Raw genomic sequence first — 18,192 nt, 5'->3', positions numbered from 1 at the left:
TTAAAACAAACATTATCTCACAGTTTCTCTGGGTCAAGAATCCAGATGCAGCTGACATAGCAGTGTTGCAAATATTGACAGATTTGATGTTTAGTCAACATATAATACTTTTATACTTGCAAAATATTTATTAAGCATGTAACATATAAAGTTTGAAGTCCCTTGTGTGCCTTTCCCTGGTGCCATCTCTCCTCCAACCCCCTTAGAAGTAATCACTATTCTGACTTTTTTAGTCTGTTAATCCCTTGCTTTGCCTTGCTGTATCTGCCATGCTGTATCTTTGGTTTTACATTTTGAACTTTATATGAAATTACTTGTTTTCATTCAGCCTTATGTTTCTGAGATTCTTACGTGTTCTTGCATAAGGTGTAGTTTATTGTGTATGAATATAACACATGGTGATCAGTCTGGACATTTGGATTTTTTGCTACTAAAAACTGTGTGAGGAACATGTTTGTACACGTTTCCTGTTGCGTATGTGCAAAATACATACATAAAATTGATGGACCATAAGTTATGTGCATCTTGAACATTCTAAATAATGACAAATTATTTTCCTCAGTATTTATACCACTTTAATTCCCATGAAAAGGGTGTGATCCTTCCAATTGCTCTGTATCCTAAAGTTGGTGTTTTTGTTTTTGCTGTTATATTCCAATAGAACATTATTTACAAAAGCAGGTGGTGGGCCAGATTTGGCCTATAGGCTGTAGTTTCCTGGCCCCTGGCCCAATCTATTACAGTTATATAGAAAATAAAAATAAAAGCTGTGTGTGCAATCAACAACTAAAAGAAAACATCCCAAAGGTTAAATTAGGTGGCATTTAGGTAGTTGAATTATGTGTAACTGTTTTATTTTGTGTGTATATTTTTATTTTGCAAAATTACCCAAATGAGTATATACTACCTTCAAAATGAAGGGGAGAAAAAGAACATTTAAAAGTGTTCATGGGGGCGCCTGGGTGGCGCAGTCGGTTAAGCGTCCGACTTCAGCCAGGTCACGATCTCACGGTCCGTGAGTTCGAGCCCCGCGTCGGGCTCTGGGCTGATGGCTCGGAGCCTGGAGCCTGTTTCCGATTCTGTGTCTCCCTCTCTCTCTGCCCCTCCCCCGTTCATGCTCTGTCTCTCTCTGTCCCAAAAATAAATAAACGTTGAAAAAAAAAATTAAAAAAAAAAAAAAATAAAAGTGTTCATGTATTGGGGCACCTGGGTGGCTCAGTTGGTTAAGTGTCTGACTTCAGCTCAGGTCTTGATCTCATGGCTCATGAGTTGGAACCCCGTGTTGGGCTCTGTGCTGACTGCTCAGAGCCTGGAACTTTCTTTGGATTCTGTCTCCCTCTCTGTCTACCCCTCCCCCGTTCGTTCACTTTCTCTCTCTCTCTCTCTCTCTCCCTCTCTCCCTCTCTCCCTCTCCCTCTCCCTCTCTCCCTCTCCCTCCCTCCCCCTCTCTCCCTCTCCCTTACCCTTTCTCTCTTTCTCTCTTTCAAAAATAAATAAACATTTAAAAAAAGTGTTCATGCATTATCTAAGTTCTTGGAATAGCAAGGAAACTGTAACCTGAGATTAAAATATTGCTATAAAATACTACTGACAAGGGGTGCCTGGGTGGCTCAGTCAGTTGAGCATCTGACTTTGGCTTAGGTCATGATCTCCTAGTTAATGAGTTTGAGGCCCACGTTGGGCTGTGTGCTGACAGCTCAGAGCCTGGAGCCTGCTTTGGATGCTGTGTCTCCCTCTCTCTGCCCCTTTCCCTCTCATGCTCTGTCTCTCTCTGTCTCTCGAAAAATGAATAAACGTTAAAAAAAATTTTTTAAATACTACTGACAAGGCTAATATTATATGGATAATATGGAACAGCAAGACGGTGGCTGTAGTTTCAGAATCCATAGTGTACTTTTTTTGGAGTATAGTTGACACACAATGTTACATTAGTTTCAGGTGTTCTCTATGCCAAACTTTGATACTGCTATGTATTTTTAGTTTTTGCCAGTGTGGCAAGTGTGAAATGATAGGTCCTTAATCTTCATTTCTCTTATTTTGAAAAAGAAATTGCATGTTTTTAAAAAATTTATTGGATTTTTCAATTTTCTATTTGAGTTACCTTTTTTAAAATTAGGTTGTTTGTGTTTTTCTAACCGTTTTAAGACTTTTTTTTAATGTGCTCTGAGCTGTTCACACAGTGATTCCAAATATTTTATTTTTCCTCCCACTGAGTTCCACTCCCCCCATCTTTCTTATGAAAGTAGGGACTTCTGAGCTTTGATTTAGCCATATTCATGAACCCTGTAATGATGACTGGAACATACTCATTAGATGTTTGAGTTGAATACATTTTATCAGAGGAGATCATCATGTGAGGTGGTTTTTTTTTTTTTTAATCTTTTAAGTAATGTATTACATAGGTAAATTATTCTTCAACCAACTTTGCACTCCTAGGATAAACCTTGATTGGTCATGATGGTGGCTTTTTTGGTTTTTAAATCTCTTGTTGGACTTGTTTTGCTGTTACCTTATTTGGGATTCTCTTGAAAATTGACTGAGAGGTGAGACTGGTTTATAAATTTCCTGTATCTTATTATTCTTGTCAGGTTTGCATATGAAAACCCTGCTAGCTTCATAAAATGAACTGAGAAGTATTTGTATTATTACTATTATTATTATTTTAGAGAATGCTATGGACTAGTGAGCATTACATGGGACTCTGTCCCATAATCTGTACCCATGTTTAATAACTAAGGGATAGAAGTGAGTGTGGTAGTTTGTACAATTATTTCTAATGACCTAGTCACAAAACTTGTTTCTAATAACTGAGTTCTGCTGGTTAGAATTCTTAATAGCCAGATGGAAGCACTTCTAGTAAGGATGAAACAATAGTTTCATTGAATTGGAGGTATTACTTCCACCTAACCATTTGGTTTCCTTATTCTATTGAAATGAACAGGCAATAATAGTTACCATGTTGGCTGCAATGATTGATGCTGGTTATTAGGGGAAATAGAGTTGCTGCTACACAGTGAAGGCAAGAGGTATACCTAAAACCCAGGGGATTCTGGGGCATCTCATGATGCTAGCATGTTCAGTGGTAAAAGTTAATTGAGATCTGTTACACTCATGGCTCACAGGCTCTGGATAGTTCAGGAGTGAATGTTTGGGTTCTTCTATTTCTCGTGTCATATTCTGTTTTAGGGCTTACACCTGTCTGCTGGTTAACAGATTGGAAATACATGGCATGTATAGTATAGTGTTGTCCTTATTTTATTTTATTTTTTTTTAGTCTCATTTAAAATAAGTCTGGAAATGGGTTATTCAGGGATCATATGGCAGTACTATGGCATCATGAGGGTCGTAAACTTGTGTGTTTTTTTTTTTTTTTTTTTTCCCTCTGCTCTCCATCCTTAGTACATGACTTCCATCTTATATAGTTACCAAAGTCCAAAATGATGGCTGGAGTTTAAGTTGTCATGTATCCATTTCAGGCAGGAAGCTGGAGAAAAGGGGAAGGACAAAAAGGGGCATAGCAGCTGAAATGAAAATGAGTATTTGGATATGCAGCTAGCAGTCCTGACCCCGGATTCTTTCAGCTGGGTAAATGGGATAATTTTAGAAGGCTTTTAGAATTCCCAGAATATCTTTATACTTTGACCCTCTAAAACAAAATGCTTTGTAGTAATGATTAATTATATCTCACAATATTGACTAAATTATCCTTTGTTTTAGTGTTTTCATCGGTAGTTAGGAGGAACAAAGAATGTCTAAAAATTCAAAAGCCTAATTTATCCCAGTTGGGGCACTTGGGTGACTCAGTTAGTTAAAGCGTCTGACTCTTGATTTCACTTCAGGTCATGATCTCATGGTTCATGGGCTCGAGCCCCATGTTGGCTTTGGACTGACGGCATGGGGCCTGCTTGGGATTCTTTCTCTCCCACTCTGTCTCTGCTCCTTCCCTGCTTGCGTACTCTCCCTCTCTCTTTTTCAAAATAAATGAACTAAAAAAAAAAAAAAAAGCCTAATTTATCCAAATTCATTTTCCTGTGAGTTGCAATTTAATGATAGACATTTTTTAAAAGGTAGATTGTCTGCTTTGTGTATATGAAAAGATCGTAACAATTATCATATATTCTTTGACCCAGTTTTTGTCCATATCCTTTTAAGATGGACATGACATGATTGCTCTCTATTCATTTGTTTTTGCTGCTTTCTTGCTAAGTTTTTTAAAAAAGAATTTGTTTTATGAGTTTAATTCTTGCCAATTTTTGTGGACATGAGGTTCTAAAATTTGTTAATATGTTTTCTTTGATGTTAGTGGGACTATTAAACCAGTCTGTTTATCTTTTACTTGCTAGTAGCAATCTTTTAACAAAAACATTTACAAATTAAAGCACACTTTATAAAGATGTAAGGATATCAGAGTGTCATCACTGTTAAGAATAATTTTCCTTTGTACATAATTATCAATTTGAAGTAGAACTTTAAAAGAAGCAATTTCTCTGTTTCATGATAGTGGTAGCAGCAACTTTTTTTTTTTTTTTTTATTTACAGGTATATAAACTCAACCTGGACATTAGGGAACTAATCTGAAACACATAAAAATGTTAGTTTTTTTTTTCTTTACAGATTAACATTTATGGGCTAAAGGAAGGGATCTTTATGAAGGACACTGAAAAAGAATAGTCAGAAGATAGTTGATTTAGAGTGTGGTGTTAGCAAAGCAAAGATTTAGAGCAGTTGTTCTACATGTATTTTGAATCACAGACTGCTGAAGGGATATTATAGAATCTTCTCGGAATTGTGTCTGTTCCCCACTTCCTTCCTTCAGGTGTTGATTCCTAGAAACTGTCTCTTTTGGGATGTTCCTGTCAGCAACATATGCAAATTTTAGTTGCTGTACATCTTCATGTCTCTTTACAGTAAGTAGCTACCACAACCACGTTTTTGACTTGTGTTGCAATAAACTAGTTTTCCAGTTTTAGAACTTCCTTAAGTTCAGTCACAAAAAATGTACTCTTGTGTCTGGGCTTGTTTTATTACTTGTGTGTATCCGTAGTTTGTTCTTTTTTGTTACTATATACTAGTCATTTGTTTAAATACAATACCACTTAGTTTGTTTATCTGTTTACCTGTTGATGGACACTTGGATCGTTTCCAGTTTTTGGCCACTGTGAATAATGTTGCTGAGAACACTTTTGTTGTTCACCTGAGTCAGTTATCGCCTACCTTCAGGAAGGCCTGCTTGTGTGGCTGACCCTGGACTAACTCCTGTGAACCCAATGCTTGGATGTACTTTGTATTGTGCCTGTTTTACAAGGCCCCAATAAAAGCCCTGGACTCTGTAACCTCAGCAGGCTTCTCTGGGCAGAAACACTTTGCATATTTTGCTGCTCTTCATTGAGAGAGGAATAGAATTGCTGGATCATGTGGTAGTTGTAAGTTTAACCTGGTAAGAAACTACTAAACGGTTTTCTGTAGTGTTGGGCCACTGTACCCTGCCTCTAGCAAAGTATGAGAATGTCAGTTGCTCTACATTCTTGGCAGCACTTGGTATTGTCAGTTTAATTTTAGCTGTTCTTTTGGGTATGTGTATCTCATTGTCGGTTTAATTGACATCTTCTTGATGACTAACGATGAGGGCCTTTTAAAGTGTGCTTGTTGGGGCGCCTGGGTGGCGCAGTCGGTTAAGCGTCCGACTTCAGCCAGGTCACGATCTCACAGTCTGTGAGTTCGAGCCCCGCGTCAGGCTCTGGGCTTACGGCTCAGAGCCTGGAGCCTGTTTCCGATTCTGTGTCTCCCTCTCTCTCTGCCCCTCCCCCGTTCATGCTCTGTCTCTCTCTGTCCCAAAAATAAATAAACGTTGAAAAAATAAATAAATAATAAATAAAGTGTGCTTGTTGGCCATTTTGTATATCTTCCATGGTGAAGTGTTTGTCTTTTGTCCACTTTAAAAAATGGGTTATTTGTATTTTAATCAGTTATAGGAATTAATTTTATAGTTTGTTATGCTAATTGAATACGATGTTAACTTATGTAGCTACAAGATCATTGATCATAGGAGTTCAGGAATATAAGTAATGTTTATGAAATAGCCATAGGCTATTTGGCTACCTAAAGGCATAAGCCACCAAGTAGTAGACATAAGATAAGCAACATGCTGAGAGTGAAGCCAAGCCTTATTGCACCTGTTAATTTATGAGAATTTGGGGGATGTGGCTATCAGCCCACTAAACTCTGTTATGCTAATTTAGTGTTCCTCCTATTCTATATAAGTTATTTGATTAATTGATTATTTATTTATTTATTTATTTATATTTTGAGATAGTGTATGCACCTGAGCATTTGAGTGGGGCAGGGGCAGAGAGAGGGAGAGAGAGAATCCCAAGCAGATTCTTTGAGCTATTAGGGCAGAGCTCAAAAAGGGGCTCAGTCTCAATAACCATGATATCATGACCTGAGCCGAAATCAAGAGTCCAAACACTTAACCGACTGATCCACCCAGGTGTCCCTATTCGATTATTTTAATCATAATTATTAGAATAGTATTTAGTGTGATTTGTAGTTGTGTCCCTTTTATTTTTACTTTATTTTAAAGTTTTTAGAATACTTATTTTCATTACATTTGGATTATGTGTTATTTCCATTGGCTGTTAGATTTATAATAGAAATATTAATAATAACTACAGCTGATTCTTGAACAACACAGGTTTGAACTGTTAGTTACGCTTAATGTGGATATTTTCTGATAAATCCGTACAGTACTATAAATGTATTTTCTCTTCCTTATGATTTTCTTAATAGCATTTTCTTTTCTCTAGCTGATGTTATTGTAAGAATGTGTTGTATAATACATGTAACATATAAACTGTGTGTTAATTGAGTGTTTATGTTACCAGTAAGGCTTCCAGTCAAGAGTAGGCTATTAGTTAAGATTTAGGGGAGCCAAAAGTTATATGCAGATTTTCATCTCTGCAGGGAGTGTGCCTCAATACCCACATTATTCAGGGGTTAACTGTATTCTCAATCTTGTGATAGAAACACCAGTGTTCATTACCCTTAAAGAGTTACTGCCATTAATAGTTTCTCATAATATTAAAAGACTGCATATATTTCTTTTTTTTAATATGAAATTTATTGTCAAATTGGTTTCCATATAATACCCAGTGCTCATCCCAACAGGTGCTCTCCTCAATACCCATCACCCACCCCCCATCAACCCTCAGATTGTTCTCAGTTTTCAAGAGCCTCCTATGGTTTGACTGCCTCCCTCTCTAACTTTTTTTTTTCTGTCCCCTTCCCCCATAGTCTTCTGTTAAGTTTCTCAGGATCCACATAGGAGTGAAAACATATGGTATCTGTCTTTCTCTGTGTGACTTATTTCACTTAGCATAACACTCTCCAGTTCCATCCATGTTGCTACAAAGGGCCATATTTCATTCTTTCTCATTGCCAAGTAGTATTCCATTGTGTATATAAACCACAATTTCTTTATCCATTCATCAGTTGATGGACATTTAGGCTGTTTTCATAGTTTGGCTATTGTTGAAAGTGCTGCTATAAACATTGGGGTACAAGTGCCCCTGTGCATCAGCACTCCTATATCCCTTGGGTAAATTCCTAGCAGTGCTATTGCTGGGTCATAGGGTAGATCTATTTTTAATTTTTTGAGGAACCTCCACACTGTTTTCCAGAGCAGCAAGACTGCATATATTTCACTAAACATCTGTAGTGCCCAAATTTAGTTTGCTGACAGTTATTTTATGATTGCTCAGTAAAAATCACCTTTTACTTTTCTATTGATAATTTAGGGCTGTTTGCTGAGTTTTATAGCTATGCTGCATTTCATGGGGGCTGTTTCATAAGTGGCCTCCAGATAAATAAGATAGTGCTAGCAAGTATTAAGATCATGTTTAAAAATTCTATAACTTATATAATCATTCCTTCCAACAGTAAAGTAATTGAGGTTATATTATACATTACTAACAAATCCTTTTTTTTTTTTTACAAAGGAGTATAATGATTATTATCCTGTGATTGTCTTATATAATTATATTGTCCCTCTTTCCATGAACTTATGTACATGCAAATAAGTGCAAATTCACAGAAAATTTTAAAAACACGTTTCTTAGGTTTATGAAGCCTCTAAAAGTTGTTTATGTTGTTTTTGTTGTTAAATATACTTTGGCTGTTCAAATTTTAAGTTTTAGACTGAATTAAAAAAATACTTTGGCTACTGGGTCAGAGTATCTTTAGTATTATTTTAAAGCAGATAAATAGTAATTTGTATCTGTTAACTTTGAATCTGATTTTACTGTTTTACCATTCTTAACTTTTCTCAGTTTTGATTTGTGTAAGATCAGTTTTATAACACTACATATTTTAAACTTAGATTGAGGAAATTATTTGTACCAAAAGAACAGTATCAATTATAGCTGTTTCTTTAACTTGAGTGACTGGCAAATGTTTTGTCAACTTTACTTGATTTTAAGTTGGAAGGAATATAAAAGTTAACATTCCCTTAAATGAGGTGGTTCATAGGAAGTTGTTAGCACTGTGGTGAGTACATAGTAAGAGCTCAAATGTTAGCCGTCACACTTGTTATAGGCACAGTTATTATCATTATTATTGCTGAAAATTGACCCATAGTTAATTTGAATTAAGATGGTGCTATTGATTTCTTGGGACAGGGATCAGAAAAGGCTGATTTGGTTATTACATATAAACATAGAGTTACAGGTATAAAGATCAGATGGGGGAGCAAATTTGGTATGTAAATGTGAATTTGGTTAAGTTAATTTGTATGTTAATATACACACACATAAGAATATATGTATAACAATTATTAAGTTCAAATGTATTCTGTAGAACTCAGTCTATTATTTCTTTCCACAGCCTTATATTCTGTTATATTATTCTGTGTGTTCTTCTGGATCCCTTTTGTCTACTTCTACTATGAAGAAAAGGATGATGATGATACCAGTAAATGCACTGTAAGTATGTTTATTTTAGAGGTCCCAATTTAGGGGGAAGAGGAAAGATTATTTCCTCAAAGGATGACATGACTGTTTGAATTTATTATAGAGTTGTGTTGTCTAATAGAAATACAATGTGAGCCAGGTGTGAAATTTCAAATTTTCTAATAGTGACATTAAAATAAGTAAAAAGGAGCAGTTGAAATTATTTTTAATGATACGTTGTATTTGATGTAATAGGTTCCAAGTAGTATTATAATTTCAAATAGAGGCAAAACACATTATTAATGAGATATTAAGTTTCTTTTTTCACACTAAGTCTTTGAAATTTAAAGTGTATTTTACATTACAGCACATCTCAGTTTGAACTAGCCATATATCGAGCGCTCAATAGCCACATGTGACTTGTTTAGAGCAGTTCTAGAACAGGGATTGGCAGACTTTTTCCCTAAAAGGCCACGGAGTAAACATTTTAGGCTTTGTGGGCCGTATAGTCCCTGTCTCAACTACTCACTTTTGCTCTTGTACTGTAGAAGTAGCCAGAGACACTACTTAATGAGCATAATGTGATCCAGTAAAATAGGAAGCAGGCTACATGGGGCCCACAGGACAGTCTGCTGACCCTTGTTCTAGGACGTAAAGAACACTTGCAGACAATTTTTACTAATCCAGGATAACACTCATATAAAAACCTGATAAATATAACATACATGCATGTTCCAAATTTCAGACCATTGTCACTTAATATTGGTATAAAAATCTTAACTGAAATACTACCAAATTTAATTCAGAGGTATCTTAAAAATACATTAATATAGTATAACTGAGTTGTGTCCATCTCTAGATTACATGGATAATTTGGAATCAGCACACCTATTAATATATAGTAATTTAATAGGTCAAAGAAATTGTATGTTGAAAGGTATTTGCTAAAATTGAATAATTTTTTTCTGATTTAAGGGAAAAAAGCAGCATAAAAGGAATGTCTTTTATCTTTTTATTGAGTTACAGGACTTTGTTTTATACCTTGGTTATATTTTGTATTTAAGCACAAAAAAATATATGCAGTTTTCACTCAAAAGCCAGAATTATGCTTAATCAGGTTTATTAAAACCTTAAAGTATTTGCATTAAGATCAGGAGCAAGTACATAACAATATTTTAACTGATTACCTGAGTGGTAAAAAGTACAATTTGTTAGAGAAAAAATAAGATGTTTAAATATTTATAAAGAAAGTCAAAATTAATTATTTGCAGATACCTATGTAACTCTATTTGAAAACCCAACATATGTAAGGTACAGTGGCTGGTTAGGACATTAATGTTAAAAACTGAATGAGATACATGCTTTCTCTTTTCACTTGTTCTAAAGTTCATCTTCCCCAACTCTTTGGTTGATCTTAAGATCCTCCTTAACCTTTAGTTTTTTTCCTAAAGACTGTCTTAAGTCCTTTGTGAAGAATTCGTTTATATGAAGCATGAATTTAAATTTTAAAAAGTGATTTTTAGAGACTTCATTAGGCTGAGAGACAAAAAAATTTTTTTTTTTTTTTACACCAATTTAACCTTTTCTTTGAGGTTAACTTGTCTTTTCGTATTTAGAATATCCAGCTTTGTATTTTTCTTTGTCTTTGAACAAAGATAATGATAGATGTCTTATAAACTTACATATATGTTTTATATATTTTTGTTTTATATAAATACATATTTTATATATAAAGCATATACACATATATGCATATTAAATATTTATTGCAATTACTATAACCCATTTCAATGAATTGGGGGAGAGGTATTATAGATTCTGATTGCTTCCTGTTTGGGGGAATATTTTATTAAATATTCTGATAATTTTACTAATGATGCTCACTGAAGAATTGATTATGTTTTTGAGTACTGATTTTCATAAGGTCTAATCATTGAAAAGATTTTAAAATCTAGTATGGTTTGCAGAGATACTTATGATGTGGCATATATATTGTTTTTTATTAAATTTTAAGATTCTTTTTTTTAACAAGGAAATTTTATGCAGTTGAATATAAATGTACATTTGATATGAAAGTACTGTTACACTGTAGCAAGAATATTTTATATTTTAAAGGTCTTACTAAATAGTATACTTTTTCTCCTTGGCATCTAGCAAATTAAAACAGCATTCAAGTATACTTTGGGATTTGCTGTAATTTGTGCACTTCTTCTTTTAGTTGGGTAAGTCTTGATTTTTTCCCCCCTGAAAATGGAAATAGTATATAATGGAAATAATAAAGACTCATTCAGAAAAATGTATAAAGAAAATATAAGAAAAAGAATAAACCACCTTTTATATCATCACCAAGCAGTAACCACAATTATCCATTTTTGTCTGTGTTGTTCTGCCTAGACATTTTTTTTATGTGCTCAGGTACATGCAGAGTGCCCTTCCCCCCATACATATGCCCTCCATGTTATAGTTTTACAGAAATGTGATTTCATTTTATGTAATTCTTGATAACCTACTTGCTGACATATTTTAGGTATGTCTTTAGGATAGTAGTGTAGATTCATTATTTTTGACAGTATTGCATTCTCTTTTTAGGATACAGTTTATTTAGGGGCCCCTGGGTGGCTCATTTGGTTAAGCATCCAATCTTGATTTTGGCTTGGGTCATGATCTCATGGTTTGTGAGCTTGAGCCTCGTGTTGGGCTCTGTGCTGACAGTACAGGGCCTGCTTGGGATTCTCTCTCTCTCTCTCTCTCTCTCTCTCTCTCTGCCTTTTCCCTGCTCACACTCTCCCTCTGTCTCTCAAAATAAATAAATGAACATTAAAAAAAAAAAAAAAGATGAAAGTTAAAGGATACAATTTATTTAATCTTCTAGTGACGACTACTTGGACATTTATGATGTTTGCAGTTTTTCCATTTTTATAAACAGTTCTTTGATGAAAACCCATCTGTGTATCTTTTCAAATCCAATGCATCAGTCTAAATCTTTGAATTAATGTTTGTCAGTGAGTTCCTTTCTTAAATCTTCTTCCTTAACGTTTTAATATCAATAAAGTTTTACAATTTTTTTTATACATTTAAAATTTTCTCTTTGGAAAACATTTATCCTTGTTAATGGAAGACATTTCTCCTTATTAAAATAGGTTTTGATTCTTTTTTTTTTTTTAATGTTAGGAAATGTGTGAGGTGCTAATAAGCTTTTAAAAGTTCCCTTTTGTAATTTGATCTCAGAAACTTCAATAAATAAAAAGTAGCATTTATCAAATGCAATTTGTAGTGGGAATAAAATTGGTCAGTAATCCTTTGTTGTTCTGAGTTCTTAGAACACAAATGCTTTATAATCAAGGCATATTTCCAGTACTCTTTGTCTGCCTTGATGTGTCATGAAAAAAGAGTACTTATTGAAAGAACATTTTTTTAGTAGTTTTTCTATTTATTTTAGGTATTGAATATATTTTTTAAGTGTCTTTTGGCCTTTTAAAAAAGCCAGTTATGTTAATGTGAAAGTTAATGTGAAAGTCTCTTCTCTAGAAACATAAATTATCCAGAACAGAGATCAGCAAACTTGAAAAAAAATTTTTTTTAAATGTTTATTTTTGAGAGACAGAGCATGAACGGGAGAAGGGCAGAGAGAGAGAGGAAGACACAAAATGCAGAGCAGGCTCCAGGCTCTGAGCTGTCAGCACAGAGCCTGATGCAGGGCTCAGACCCATGAACCATGAGTTCATGATGGGCTGACGTCGGATGCTTAACAGACTGAGCCACCCAGATGCCCCAAACTTTTGTTTTTTTAATGTTTATTTATTTTTGAGAGAGAGAAAGAGACAGCGCAAGCTGGAGACGTGCAGCGAAAGAGGGAAACACAGAATCTGAAGAAGTCTCCAGGCTTTGAGCTGTCAGCACAGAGCCTGACTTGGGGCTCGAACTCGTGAACCATGAGATCATAACCTGAACCAAAGTTGGACGCTTAACCAACTGAGCCACCCTAGTGCCCCAGCACACTTTCTTAAAGCGTAGTTTTTTAAGTTAGAGGTCGATACGGTTTTTGTGGCAACTGCTCAACTTTACTGTAGCTCTATAGTAGTTGTAGACAATATGCAAACAGAAGGACGTGGCTCAGTTCTAATAACACTTTATTGACAAACACCGGCAGTCAGAAGTTTGCCAGCTCCTGATTTAGAGCATAACTGAGAACCATCAGTAAAACCACAAATCTTTATAACAGCCAGAGTATCTGTCCCAGATAAAAGGTATCCGAAGTGTGTGTGTGTGTGTGTGTGTGTGTGTGTGTGTGTGTGTTTAAGAGAGAGAGAGACCTTGAATGGGGGATAAGTGTAGGGAGAGAGAGAGAGAGAAAGACAGAGAGAGAGAGAGAGAGAGAGAGAGAGAGAGAGAGAGAGAGAGAATCTTAAGCAGGCTCCACGCTCAGCAAGGAGTCCAACACAGGGCTCAATCCCATGACCCTGGGATCATGACCTGAGCTGAAATCAAGAGTCGGACACTGAACTGACTGAGCCATCCAGGCTCCCCCGGAAGTATATTTTTAAATTTACTCATTGTTTCCATGGCACATTACCTTCAATCCTCATTTAGAGTAACATTTTGCACGATTCTGATATTTTTAACAGATCTCTAGATGACATTTATTTATTTATTTATAATTTTTTTTTCTTTCTTTTTTTACTGTTTTATTTACTTTTAAGACAGAGACAGAGCATGAATGGGGATGGGGCAGAGAGAGATGAAGACACAGAATTTGAAGCAGTCTCTAGGCTCTGAGCTGTGAGCACAGAGCCCAACACACGGCTCGAACTCAGGAACTGTGAGATCATGACCTAAGCTGAAGTTGGATGCTTAACCAACTGAGCCACCCAGGCGCCCCAACATTTATTTATTTAGAAGCAGTATACTAAAAGTTAAGCAAATGTTTCTTGCAAATATACCAATAACAAGAAGCGACAGTTTGACCAGCCATTTTGAAGACTGTAACATTCACTTTTTTCCCACATATTATTGTGTACTAGTTATGTTGCAGATACCGTGCAAGGTGCTGGTGAAACAGCACTTAACAGAAAAGACAACTCCTTTTCTTCATGGCATACATTCAAGAGAGGCTTAGAGGGGCAGAGAAAGAAAATATACAAAAATAGGTCGTGTTGAGGTTGTGAAATGTTAGGGAAGGCACTGATGAGAAGTTAATATTTGAGAAGACATTTGAAGCAAGTGAGAGATCCATGAATATTTGTGGGGGGAAGAGCATTCCAGCAGATGAAAAGCCCTGAGGCAGCCCTGAGCCCTGGCATGTTTGAGACAAAGTGAGGAAACTAGTGTGGCTGGAGTGGAGTGAATGAAGGCTGCAGTAGCTGAAGATAGGGTCAGAGGTAACTAGATCTGCCAAATTTAGTAAGATATCATAGGCTTTTGTTAGGACTTTGACATTTCTTGTGGGAGAGATGAGAAGCTATTAGAGAGGTTTTGTTATTGAGGAACATAATCTGACATTTTAAAAGGATCCCTGGATGATGTTTTGAGATTTGACATTATGGGGCTAAGGGTAGAAATAAGAGATCTGTGAGGAAGCATGATGGCAAGGCATGATGGTAGCCATTGGAGAAAGAGCCAGCAGGATATTCTGATAGGATAGATAGGTAGGGTGTGAGAGAAAGAGAGATTGAGGGTGTACCTACTTTTAGCCAAACTGCAAAGTCTTAGGAACATTTCTCTCACTTTTAACACCAACTGCAACTTTGGGAAATTCCTAAAACCATTCTTAGGTTTCATAATTCTCTAGAAAGATTTAAATAAATCACTGATAGCTGTTACGTTTATTGTTACCATTTATTATAAGAAGTGAATACAGGTTAAAATCAACCAAAAGAAGAGATGCATAAGATAGAGTCTGGGAGGATTCCAGATATGAAGCTTCCATTGTCCTCAAGATATGTAACTCTTCTGGCATTGATGTAGGACTGTATACATGGAGTATTGCCAACCAGGGAAACTCACATGAGCCTTAACATTCAGAGTTTTTATTGAGACTCTATTATGTAGACAAGTCTGATTGATTGATTGCCCACAAAGTTATCTCAGCCTCTAGGTCAATGGATGCCATATGACCTAGAGTCCACCACCGTAAATCATATGGTTGGTCTTTCTGGCCCACGACTTAAGATTGGGTGTTGCCAGCTCCTGCCCTAAATAAAGATACTCCTATGAGGCATGACAATTGGGTACCTGGTGGAGCCATGGGCAAAATTCACACCTCTTTTTGGGCAAGGCCAAATTCTTTGCTACACAGAAAGGTGAAGTTGTCATCAACTGAGATAGGCACTTCTGAAGGAGGAGCAGGTTTGATGGGAGAGTATCAGAAGCTCAGTTTAGTTCATGGTACATTTTATAGGCATTCAGGAAGAGATGATGAGTAAGCCACTAGATTAAGCATTAGAAAAGTCAGAGTTTAGTCTCTGCTCTTCCAATAGCAGTATCTAGCTCCAATGAGAAAATGAGGTTTTTTTTTTCCTTTGTAAAATATGAAAGATAAGCTGAAGAATTGCTAAGTGTTACTCCCTGTGCTACCTCCTGCCTTTCTCAATACTATGGTCCTTTTGTAATTGAATTGATAATTTTGGCTCTCATGGTGGATAACAGGTGAGAAAGAATGGCATAGAAAAGCACCCATACAGGTGGAAGGCTTTGATTAAGGTGGAAGGATATTTCCTCCATTGTTACAAGAACGATAAAAATGAAAAGAGGTACAGGTAGGTTCTTAGGTTTTGTGTGCAAATAAAAGTATCCCTCTTTGATTGGCCTCTATTTTCTCATTGATATTTGAGATCTTTAGCTGAGAGCACTGATAGAAAAGGACATATGTGGACTCCTGTATTTCACAAGCCTGAAATTTGTGAATAAAAGACTAGTAATTGTTTTGGTTACCCAAGGTAGTGTTCTTCTCATTACCATATTTGAATGAGGTATATACATTTAAGTTAAGTGATTGACTAAATTTCCTGAAATTTTCTTGATGGTGACCTACTCCTCATTTTTGTTAAGTGATTTTTTTTTCTTTTAAAACAGTAGATAATTTTATGGCAAAAACATTGTTGAGGTTTAATTCATGCAACTAACATTTTTGGAGCACTTTGTTGGGTAGTGTGCAAAGTCTTGGGGATAAAGATGGAGGGTCATTGTCTATTTCCTCAAGGTTCACAGTGGGGAGAGAGATAAATATATAACTTGAGTTATAACATTTAAGTGCTGTAATAAGAGATAGGTACCAGGTTTTGATGATGGAGTAGCAAGTTCCTATTCTTTTTTTTTTTTCTAACATTTTATTTATTTTTGAGAGAGAGACACAGAGAGAGAGAGAGAGAGAGACAGAGTATGAGCAGGGAGGAGGCAGAGAGAGGGGGAGACACAGAATCCAAAGCAGGCTCCAGGCTCTGAGCTGTCAGCACAGAGCCAGATGTGGGGCTTTAACTCACCAACTGTGAGATCATGACCTGAGCTGAAGTCAGACGCTTAACCAGCTGAGCCACCCAGGTGCCCCAGCAAGTTCCTATTCATATAATAGGAATTCTGCATTGAAGAATCAGGAAAGACCTACTAGGGAATAATATTTGAATTGAAGTTTGAGGAGTGGAAATTGATCAGCTGACTAAATAAAAAAGTAGAATAGCATGTATAGTGTATTAGTCTTTTCAGAGTGCTGTAAATAATAGACATTTATTTTCTCATAGTTCTAGAGACTAGAAATCCGTGATCAGGATGTTTGCAGATCATGGCCTACAGGATCTTTCCTCTGTGCTGTCACTCGGGGAGAGAGTGCTCTCTGGTGTTTCTTCCTCTTCCTAAAGGACTCAATTCCATGGGGCTAGGATCCCACCGTTATGACCTCATTTAAGTAATTACCTTCCTGAAGGCCCTGTATCCAAAACCCTTCACATTTGGGGTTAGAGCTCCAACATAGGGATTTTGTGAGGACAAATTCAGACCATAACATTCTGTTCTCTGGCCCCCCAAAATTCATGTCCTTCATACATGTGAAATACATTCATCCCATCCCAGCAGCCCCCAAAGTGTTAACTCAGCATCAATTGTAGGTCTAAAGTCTCATCTAAATATCCTCTAAATCCAGTATAGGTGAGACCCGAAGTATGATTTATCCGTCTGAGTCAAAGGAGTCAAAATTCTTCATTAGCAGTGAACTTGTGAAAACAGACAAATTTTGTGCCTCAAAGGTAGAATGGTAGGACAGGCATAGGATGGACGTTTCTATTCTAAAAGGGATAAATTGGAAGGAATGAAAGGGTTATGCATCCCATGCAAATCCAAAACCTAACAAGGCAAATTATTCAATCTTAAGGCTCAAGAATAATCATCCTTGGTTGAATGCTCCACTGTCCAGGCCCATTGAGGGGTAGGTAGTAGAATCACTACTATGGCCCTAGGTATTGGGCCTGTCCTCTTAGTTCTGGGCATAGGTCCTGCTCCCTTGACTCCTTGCAGCAGTTGCCCTGTGGCCGCAATTGAGGAAACAAGAGGAGGCAACCTTTTCCCTGGGCCTATAGTGGGAGTGGCAGCCCTCATTATAACTGAATTGCTTTTGGATACTTTTTCTTGAAGGATAAAGCACGTTCTCAGCTAAATAATTCTGTTATCCTGTCCTGTGAATCCCCCAAATCTCATAACCTTCCTTATTTTGTCCCATCTGTGTTCCCTTTATGTCAAATTGGCAGTGTTTCTGCTAGTATCATCCCACCATTGTTTCTGGCTTCTGGTGAGATGGCTGATTAAATCTGTGGTTTCCACCCTTATTAATCTCCTTATCAGCCTGTTCAGCCACCGTCTTAGAACAGGCTTCATTATTTTTTACAATACTTTTGGGCCAGTTCCTTTTTGCTTAACAGTTCCTTTACCTTACCTGTTTCCTCTCTCAGTTTTCTGTAAACCGTAAGGAGAAACCAGCCTACTCCTTCAATCAACACTTTGCTTAGAATCCTCCTCAGCTAAGTACCCAATTTCATCTCTTAAAAGTTCTGCTTTTCATAGAACCACAAGACAATTCAGCCCAAAAGTCCTTGTCACTGTATAACATGTTATCTTCTTTCTTTTAGTTTCCAATAATATGCTCTTCATTTCTAGCTAAGATTTTACCTGGATGACCTTTAGCAGCCATATTTCTACCAACATTGTATTCATGAGATGATCTATGTCTTTTTTCAGTTGTTCCTAGAATTGTGTTTAGCATCCA

The 18,192-nt window shown here is 36.4% G+C and overlaps 1 protein-coding gene across 4 annotated transcripts in view; it reads left to right on the top strand.

Moving 5' to 3' along the window:
- LMBRD1 (LMBR1 domain containing 1) overlaps positions 1-18,192 on the top strand; it is a 111,896-nt gene that overhangs the window by 19,173 nt on the left and 74,531 nt on the right. For 3 of the 4 annotated variants that reach the window (XM_030315781.2, XM_030315783.1, XM_030315782.1), the window contains 2 exons: positions 8,881-8,978; positions 11,100-11,167. In XM_030315781.2, the coding sequence (XP_030171641.1) occupies positions 8,881-8,978; positions 11,100-11,167 (166 nt within the window). The remainder of the gene's footprint in view (positions 1-8,880; positions 8,979-11,099; positions 11,168-18,192) is intronic. The other variant, XM_030315784.1, reaches the window with a different exon arrangement.

The sequence above is a fragment of the Lynx canadensis genome, chromosome B2 (genome assembly GCF_007474595.2).
Source record: "Lynx canadensis isolate LIC74 chromosome B2, mLynCan4.pri.v2, whole genome shotgun sequence".
Lineage (NCBI taxonomy): Eukaryota > Metazoa > Chordata > Mammalia > Carnivora > Felidae > Lynx > Lynx canadensis.
This window is presented reverse-complemented; position numbering and strand designations above follow the sequence as displayed.